Raw genomic sequence first — 9,563 nt, forward strand, 5'->3', positions numbered from 1 at the left:
CTAAATCAGGCGAGGAAGCCCAAGGCCAGCTGTTTTGGGGTGCTAGATGCCAATAACAGTTGCAAGGCCTCAGGAAATAACCACCTACTCAGCAGCAGCAGCAGCTCCAAAACACTAATCCAAACTGTGGCACTCAGCAGTAGTCCAAAATGCAGTAATGCAGGAACATTTCAGAGCCTATCAAGGACACAAAAATAAGCCTGACACAGACAGAAGTTGATTCTGAGGCTGTCTTTCCCCTCCTCCCGTTCCCTCCCCTAAAAAGTTAATTCTTCACTGATACTGGCCAGTGGCTTTCCAAACAAGGCAATGCTGAGGAAGTTCAGCTAGCTGCAGGACATGTCTGTTTGTCTATTAAATGGGAGACATTTACTAGTCCTTCTTCCTCAAATCTACTTCTCTCAGGATACTGTAAGCCCTGAAGGTTAATAAGAAATGATCTTACTTTTTGAAGAGAAGCCTATGTGTAGCTTGTCCTTGGAGTCYTCTCTGCCTTATGCCAGCCTGGGAAGAGTTTTCCAGTGCACATTTGCAAGCTGCTGCATTCAGTCTTGTGACTCTCACCCTAAATCGGACCTCAACATCTCCMCCTGGCCATGGATTCACTCTGCAAATAGGACTAAGCCCCTCTTCTTCCTCCAGTGCTGAGATTGTACCAAGCTCTGTGCGCTAGAGTGCATATCCTCCCTTCTCTGTTCTTCCAGCAAATGGATGCATTCAGTCTCATCTCTTCCTCATCTTGCTCCAACCGCCTGCTGCCAAATTTGCCAGATGACCCTTTAGAATAGCAAATTGTCATTTTTTTCTTTGTTGGTGCTTTGCAGTTTTACCCTTGAAAACTATTCTACTGTGGTCTRCTTAATGATCCTTCATGCCAGATGCAGGGGATTTTTACTGGTATCTTCTGGGTGTTGGAGCTCAGTCTGGAAGCAAAAGATGGCAAAAGAGGCTACAAAGCAATTAATTTATAACTGAATTTGCCATCTGATACAAATCCTCACAAAAATAACCCTTAAAATCTCTCTTCAAACCTCAATATCAAACTAAATCCCCAAGCTGACATCCTCACATCCGAATGAACTGTAATGCTGCATCACTGACTCTTATAGGGAATAGTCAGGAGGAGACAATGTGTCCTCTTCACTGCAAGCTGGGACTGGGGATTTACTGCAAAGGAGGTGGCTGAAAAGATTTAAATAGTGGCAGGAGGAAACAAATAGTTGAAATTTGAAGTAARCTTCAAATAATACTTGCTCTCACATGTCAGTTGGCAGATGCACATGGAAAATGCAACGTTCAGCACTGCAGACAGTTCCCTGGAAGAGCTCACAGAAATGCTGTTTCAAGTACGTAAGTGAGAGGTTCACTTCCACAGCAATTCAGTGAAAATAAGAAGACTTGATTTCTTCCAACATAGTATACTGTAAGTGAAAATTAACTTGATCACTGTTCTCGCACACACAAACTCACACACACACACACACACACACACACACACACGCACACATACGTTCAGTCCATTTTACTCACAAATACTTTCCTGGCATAGCCACAAGTAGATCCAAAAGCCACACCTGAATCATCTCAGCTCTGCATTGTGAATGGTTCTACAGGGCACTTCCCCAGGTATAAATCACTCCTGATCCAGTAGATCAGGYCCTAGCAGCGAAAAGTCTTTTTTTGGTTCCTTCAGGCCTTTTTTCATCCCTTCCCTCTCCTGGCAGGGTCTGTGCMGCTATGAGCACTTCCTGCTGCCTGGGCTGCCCAAATTCCCTTCCCTGCCTGTGTCCTCTTGGGCTGACTGTCTGTTCCTTGACAAGTCAAATTCAGGATGCACCAATTTATCTTCCATAACTGATGGATGATRGATATTTCAGCTATCTGATCTTCAGGGAACTATGAGCAATTGTCAGAAAACCATGCTAAGCAACAAGATACAAGATCTCCCTTTCCATGACAGTCACCCTGTTTTTTTAGACTGTCCAACAGAGCCCCAGTCATGGATGGGAACTCTGTGGTGCTAAGTGAGGAGACACACATGACTTAGATGATTCCTTCCCTATAGTGCTAGCTAAGCAATGTCTGACAAAGAAAGTGCTTCATAGCACAAGAATATAGGTGAGACATTCTGGCAAAGCACTCTAAAGGCAGACACAGCTGTACCCACAAAGTTGTGTTTCATGTCTGTTAAAAAAACAGAAAATACCCCACTACAGGAGGAACAAACTAATCCAGTGAAAGCTTTGCTGTGCCCTATAGCATTTACACTTCAGAGGTGGCTGCATGTCCACAGCAGTGAGGCAAACTCAGGTTGAATCCTAACTCTTCAAGCCCAAGGTCTGAAGGGCAACTTGATTTCACAGCTAACAYAGACTTTTCTGAAGCTTATCTGTGGTGTTGAGTAGAATCTTACCACACCTAATAAAGACAACGGGCGGATACAGACAGCTGAACTCAAGGAAGCAATGCGATGATATCAATCAGCTTGACAGACTTGGGGAAAGAGAGCACTATTTCCCTGGAGATTACTTTCCACTTTCTAAGGAAGCTTTCGTCAGGGTATTTTAATTGCCTTATGGACCACCTGATTTCTGATATAGAGAAGATAGAGGGCAAGAAAGGAGCTGTCACTTCATTGGGAATCATAACGAGACAGCARATTTGGGCCTGACACCAGATCTATTGACATCAGCAAGAATCCCTGTGGAGACTTGAAATATATTCCAGGAAAACAGAKTGATGGCAAACTCTCTGTGAAAGCAGAGCACCCACAAACGGTTTATCTTAGGGTGTGGCTCTGACAGACCCGAACATGAGCTCTGAACACATGGACTCCACTTCTCTTTGCCTACCTGAAGGGTTTGGTATCCACCGAAAGGTCAGGAAGTYCACAAACCATTTACAGTCTGTCTATAGGGTAGCGATGTGGACAGCTGGAAGAGCTGGTGCTCACTGTATATAATGTGAAAGGCCCAAGCCCCATGTATCCAGTCTCAAACAGGAGATCTTCAGCTGGCGTAAATGAAATTCCTTCCACTAGCTGCCACAGGGTAGTCAGCCCCTAGGACTCTGAGATTTTGCCTGAAATAACCTAAACTCTGTTTTGTTTGTTTTGGCATTTATAATCCCACAGCTATGCTATTTTCAGATAGACCTGTCTCTGGTTCTCCCATGCTTTGCACACTCTGAGGAAAAATATACCACCTTCGAAATATATTGTTACTGCTCTTTCAGGGATACTTCGAAATCCTGCTTTTCCAAGGCCGACAGTAGAAATTCAAATCTGATTCTCATCACAGTTCTCTGGAAAAAATGGTCCATGGCTGACAGTACCTTGGGAAATGTGAATACCCAACAGACTTCAGAAAGCCTATCTATGGCAAAACCAGCAGTTAGTGTATGTGTTTTGTGACTGATCAATAAATCCTTACAATGGAAGAMGGCTCAGAGGAGATGGGCAAAGACAATCTGTCCATGAAGCTCAGAGTGACTGACCACAGCCTTTGCAAATAAAGCTGAATTTATCTCCACACAGAAGGGACCAGAGGGTGCTATAGGGCTACATCAGTTGAGTGGATCAACTGAYTGTATCACAGCTGAGAGGATCAACCAGCTGTGCAAGTATTTTTCTCTGAGTTAACCAAAAGGGTGTGAATATCTTCCTGAGCTAGCCAGACCAGTATGGGGGGGAGTGTACGGGGGGAGTGTGTGGCTCAGCCCAACACAGAGTATAAAAACTGAACAACTAATAAGAAGAACTTTGAAGAGAGCAACAGGCTTGAGCTAGTGTCAAGCCATGTATTCCTTCCTGGCAACTGGGGACACCTAGCACCATGATGGTGAGAATATTATAGAGACTGTAATGAGAATCACATTTGTATTGTGATTCAACTGTATATCAGAATTGCTATATTGTGCTAAGCATAGCTTATGGAACTTGTARTTTCACTATATTGCTGTATCACTCTGCTAAATCAAAATCCAATATAATGTCAAATATTTACAAATAAGTAAATTTTGTATTAAATACAAAACCCTCCATGCATGGAATATCTAAAAGTACCTGGTCAGAAAGTATTGTAGTCTGACACTTAAACATAAAGACTGCCCCCCTTAATGCTGTATGTCCACCACACTGGCTTGAAACAGGGCTCCAGGCTGGTAGGTCTCAAAATCTCTTCTCTGAACAGACACTAATTAGAAAAAGGATTTTCTGGTGAAAATATACTCCTGGTAGCAACAATAACTTGCAGTCTCTAAGGACATCTGCTGTACTGTAAATTCTCTTATTATCCTGGACTAGGCTAGCGATGGAGCCAGTACAGAGGTACTCAAGCCACGTATTTCTACCTTGTAGATGTATTTGTTCCTTCAAATACAAAATACGAGGAGGCCCTGCATCACCATCAGTGTGTGTAATTTTTAAAAGCACCCTTACCTAACACAGTCCTCTCCCATCAGACACTTGTTTCCCAGCTAACAGGAAGAAGCTTGGCATCACCTTGTTGAACTCAGACAGAGCATTGACAGAAGAGCAGTGAATGACATGGAGTGGCACATTTCCAGAGTTACAAGCACCTTTGCTACGTGGGGAGCGGTCATGTTAGCTGACATGCAGGGCTACATCAAGACTGTCCTACTCCTTCTCCTGGGCAGAGTTGGTAGGTATACTACATAGAATCTCAAATATCACTTCTATCTTCTTCCTCAGTCATCTCATTGAAGCATATGAACTCAAAAGAGATTTTGGATGGAGGAAATCTACAGAATTTTAGTTTGCTAATTTACATTTCCAGTGCATCACCAGTCAGCTCAATGTTGAATCCAGTGCAACAGGATGAGCTGAGAATGGAGACGATTCATCTTTCATTTAAGTGTCCTCTTACTGAGATTTTACGTTGTGCTTTTTCTTCTCATTGGCTCTTTACCAAAAACAATTTCTTTCACTCAGACTGAATACAAAAACACTGTGAAGTCTAATGGTATACAGGTCTTCTCTTCCTCTGCAGAGTAAACAAAGCAATGTCTAGTTTTACTGAAACCAACCCAGAGTAGTGTTTATTATTGAAAATATACAGTATTTCTGAACATTACATAAAAAGCTTAGTAGATACATCTGCTCTAGTTCAAAATGCTGAATAGATCATCTCTGTGCAGCATGTAGCACTATCCTCAGAATGCAAATATCCTCTTTCTTGTTATTGTTATTTTTACAGTGCTTCCCCTTTTTATTTTTTAAACTCAGAAAACATGTTCTGCTGTCCTCCTCTACCCCAGTCCTTGTAGGTGAAATCAAACAACGGCTTTCCAAAGGCTACTTACATTGTGTCAGAAGTATGGGGTTAAGAGGAGTAAGGATTTTTATAGAGCCATCTAGAGATATTGCTGTCCTTATCAAAACCATGTTTATGAACAGGGCATTCCTCTTGCAAGGCAAAGTGCTTTTTGTTAAACAGTCCAGTGATGCCCTGGCCAACTCCCAGTCTAACTAAAGGAGAAATGGGGAAGGTAGATGAATTCGGATTTCCCACACCATCTCTCAGATCCTCTTTTTCTTGCTGCCACATGTTCTCAAAGGCCAATTCTGCAAAGAAGAAACTTTTACAAATAACCAAGAAGGAGACAGATCATCTACACACCAAACTGTTGAAATCATTGGGAGCCAATGTACAGGATGAAATGGGCAGTATGTTAAAAATAGTCTTTGTTCACCATAATATGTGAAGGAAAGGGCGGGGGGAAGAGAAAAAATCAATTGTTCCTGACACTGTGCTGTTTTAGATTTTGTATTGTGTGCTTCCACAAGGTGCAGTCAGTGCTGAATCTCTTTCTTCTTGGAATCTGCTCCCCCACCATCCACTCCAGTAGGTTTTTGCCTGATTGCCTTAAAGCAGCATCATGAATACGTGGAATGAGAGTCCACAAAGATATGATCTCATTACAGAAGAGCACAGTGCAGAAGAAAGGATATAAAAAAACCTGGTTGGGGAGAGTGAAGAAAGGAGAACCCTGAAGGCCACCAGGTGGTGCATGCGTGTGTGGGGCATATCACACAGCTGCTGTCTGTTTGATGCTATGGAAGCTGATCCGTGTTGGAGATGTGGGAATAGACATGGCACGTGCCACACGCACTCGAAGGGAGTGATGGTCTTGCCAACGGTGCCATCTTTTCCTGGCAGCAGAACGGACCTGGTGAGAGAAAAAGGAAAAGATGTAAAAACTTAGAAAACTCAGATGTCCTCCATTCAAGGGACATTAGACCACATTTAAATAAATGATGACAGGTGCATCTGAAAGACTCTGGGCTTGATTCAACTGCCTGAACATGGGTATCCAGTCCCACTTATACTCTCTTGGGTACTACACTCTGGGAGAGTCATGGCCCTCCCATATATCCTCTCTTATATCTGTCACCTTAATGTGGATGTCCTAAATATCCTAGGGCATTTCAAATGATAATAAACACCTAAGCTTAGGCAACTGAACCAAGCCCTCAAGAGGGATCCATTGGATGGCTTTCTTAAACAGACCTTTCTTAGGTGCTGTAATTGCCCACACTTGCCTTTATAAGAAAGTGAATCACAGGTCACCTAACTAAACATTAGTATCTACAATGCAGGCATACACATCTGAGCTAATTTCTTCAGGCTCTCTGTATACGCAGTGGAGAATTGTTCTGTACAGTCAATGGAAAGTCATCCTCAAGCAGATGTTTAAAATAGGCCACATGAATCATGAACTAAAAGTGCCTAATTTTTTGCATGGACTATAAAGGGAGTTCAGGGGACTACTTCTCCAATATATATGTATATAAGGTAGAGAAAAGCAGGTGACAGGAACCCTACAGTCAAACACAACGAGAGGGAAGGCTATAGATATTTCTAAGGTAGGCCATAACCTCTTCCTTCCAAACCACTAGCTGAAAAGACTCAGARTCAGAATCTGGAATGAAACTTAACAACTTTTAGATCAGTTTCAGGATATTCTTGGTGACCTCCACTGACTGTGGAGACATAAGAGCTATTCAGACCCTTAACTCAAGTAAGTATACAAAATTAGATTAAATGATTCTGGGCTCAGTTCTTGGACAGTCAATGGCCAATTATAGACATCACACTTGGTTAGGATGTTGACATCCACCTGCCTACATGAAATCCAGCCACATTCAAAAAGAAGAAAATTTTAATATTCCAGCCTCTATACCAACTCAGAGACTCTTTCTAAACTGTTGAGAAGGTGGGGTTATGAATAATACCAYGTAGACATTACACTTAAGCCATTGACCCATATTTCTCTTTAACAAAGAATCGGTCAGTTTGGTAAAAGAGTATAGCTCATCTCCTAAACCAGATGTCCAAAATAGGTCAGATTCTGTGGGCAGATGAAAAATGCCTATTTCCTTTCATTGCTTCTAAAGTAAGTCTATACAATTAGCTTAGCTTTAGATGTCTGAATTATAAATTTAGCTAAATTTAGGCAATATTGATATGCTGAATATTTTTCAATTTTTAATGCAATTATCTTTGCAGAGGAAGGGAGTGTTCTTATCCTCATTTTACCAATGGCAGGCTAAAGCTTAGGTATTTATAGCAGTGATGTTGTGGTAGAGTAGATCTCAGCATGGATCAGCTACCATGGCAACTGTACAAGGCCTGGGATGAGCTTGCATAGCCTGTGCAAAACCCATGCTGACACAGCTTCTCAGTTATCAGCACCTGAGCAAGGCAGAACAAAGCCATCGTGRGTGTATCTATATCACCACTGTGACTACAGGGAAGATGGTGTTGAAATAAACTCTCCACAGCTGCATAGCCATTAGTTTTMTTTTAAAGCTTGGGCTCTGCCTTTGGGTGCAGAGTGAAGCCTGCTCAAAACATAAAGAACACACACTTGAACCAAACCCAACTGCAGATGAGCTCCAGCACACTCTACATAATGAGTGCTCCAATATCATGTAGATGAGCTCAAGCAGCAAAGGTATTTCCTGTGCACACCCCACACTGTCAGTTCTCAGCATCTTAGATTAACAGGAATGATGTCCTGATGACAGTTCATAAAGAGAATATGGGAAGGAGAGGTCTGTACTCTATCTMTCAGATGGTTTACCTCCTCTCATGTCTTGATGGGCCTTCAGAGTGTTAGATAGACCTACAGTTTGCAGTACTACTTAGAAACTCTTCAGTGTTGTGGTCTGGCACTTAACAGCTCTCTCTCATCACCAGCTTTGCCTATGAAATATTCCTTATTTCAAACTTGTGAGTATTGACTTAGAAAATAGTTTTGAAATTGCCCTCATTGGTGCTTTACTGCATACATCCTGCAGCTAGAAATATGGATTTTCTGCCAGATTCATCTAGGAGATGCTAACTAAGCAGAAGGGGCCTGAGGATTTCTTTCTTGGTTACTTTCTTTTCTTGGTCACAAGCTTCCTGTGTTCTCACGCTATTTGCTTAGGGTCYAGTCTGTACTGCCTATAAGATGCAGCAGTGAGTAGAAAGCATGACCCTGAGGGAATAATTTAGAATACTTTTATTTATACAGCAAATAGAGAGAGAGAGGTGAGCACGTCTAAAGAGTGACTGATTTATGTCCAAATAGATGACCCTCCCCACTGACGGTATACCTATCCTGAGCACTGAGGTCCTGCTGGACTTAAGACAGCCTGCTTAGGCATTCTGACATTTCAGGTAGGTAGCTGTAGAGGCATAATGAGCCTAGCTAAGTGTTGGTCACCTAAGGTAAATGATATAAGTAGCATGTAAAGTGTCAGAGGCATAGCCAGTTTGTTGAAATTGCCCCATGAAGAACATGGCACTTGCTTTGCAGAGAGATGTTGCCTCATTTCTCCCCAGACATGACAAAATGATGAGATTTTGTTAGAAAAGTTTTTTCACATTTTTGCTAAAGCAGAATGCACCCTTGCACTGGGAGCCTGTGACTCACTTAAGTTCTTCAAAGAGGTGAATTTCTTCATCTCTGATGCAAAGATTGAGAAGAAATCCCTCTGTGCAGCACAGCCTTGCTAATGATGTTAATAGCAGGCTGAGAGTCCAATGCATTCAGGTATCTGAGGTACTCCCTGGAGCATCATTTCACTGGGTCATTAAAAGGGAGAGTCACTTCATGGACTTTTTGTGTTTCTGAGCAACTTGTATGAACAGATACTTACTCAGCCAGTGAAGCCAGACTAGATTTATCATTTGAGCTTCAAACCAATCAAGTCAAAAAGAGTCACCTGGAGATAAAGATGTGAGTCTAAACAAGCAGTTGTCTGAACAGGTTTATGATACGGTTTGCTTACAAGCTTTGAGAAAGAATAAAAAGTAGTAGCAAAAGTGCTGTCTTCTTGCACAGCCAGAGCCATTCTTAATGGGCTGGGCACATGGAAATAGGCTCTGCATTTACAAGGGTGAGTCGAATGCATTTCTTAATGAGACAATGAGTCACTGCAATTAGGATGTGACCAGAGCGCAAGCAGAATAGGTTAAGCTCAAATTTATCTCTTACAACTCAACTCAGAGATAAAAAGTTAGCTTAACTTTAGGTCAGAAAAGAAAAACGGC

General features: G+C 42.1%; 1 protein-coding gene across 3 annotated transcripts in view; it reads right to left on the reverse strand.

The window, feature by feature from the left end:
- Positions 1-5,030: 5,030 nt before the first annotated feature.
- CRHR2 (corticotropin releasing hormone receptor 2) overlaps positions 5,031-9,563 on the reverse strand; it is a 146,273-nt gene continuing 141,740 nt past the window's right edge. For all 3 annotated transcript variants that reach the window (XM_085316493.1, XM_085316491.1, XM_085316492.1), the window contains one exon: positions 5,031-6,189. In XM_085316493.1, the coding sequence (XP_085172619.1) occupies positions 6,049-6,189 (141 nt within the window). In that variant the 3' untranslated portion in view covers positions 5,031-6,048. The remainder of the gene's footprint in view (positions 6,190-9,563) is intronic.

Source organism: Rhea americana, unplaced genomic scaffold, assembly GCF_003343005.1.
Source record: "Rhea americana isolate MKP2758 unplaced genomic scaffold, rheAme1 scaffold_47, whole genome shotgun sequence".
Lineage (NCBI taxonomy): Eukaryota > Metazoa > Chordata > Aves > Rheiformes > Rheidae > Rhea > Rhea americana.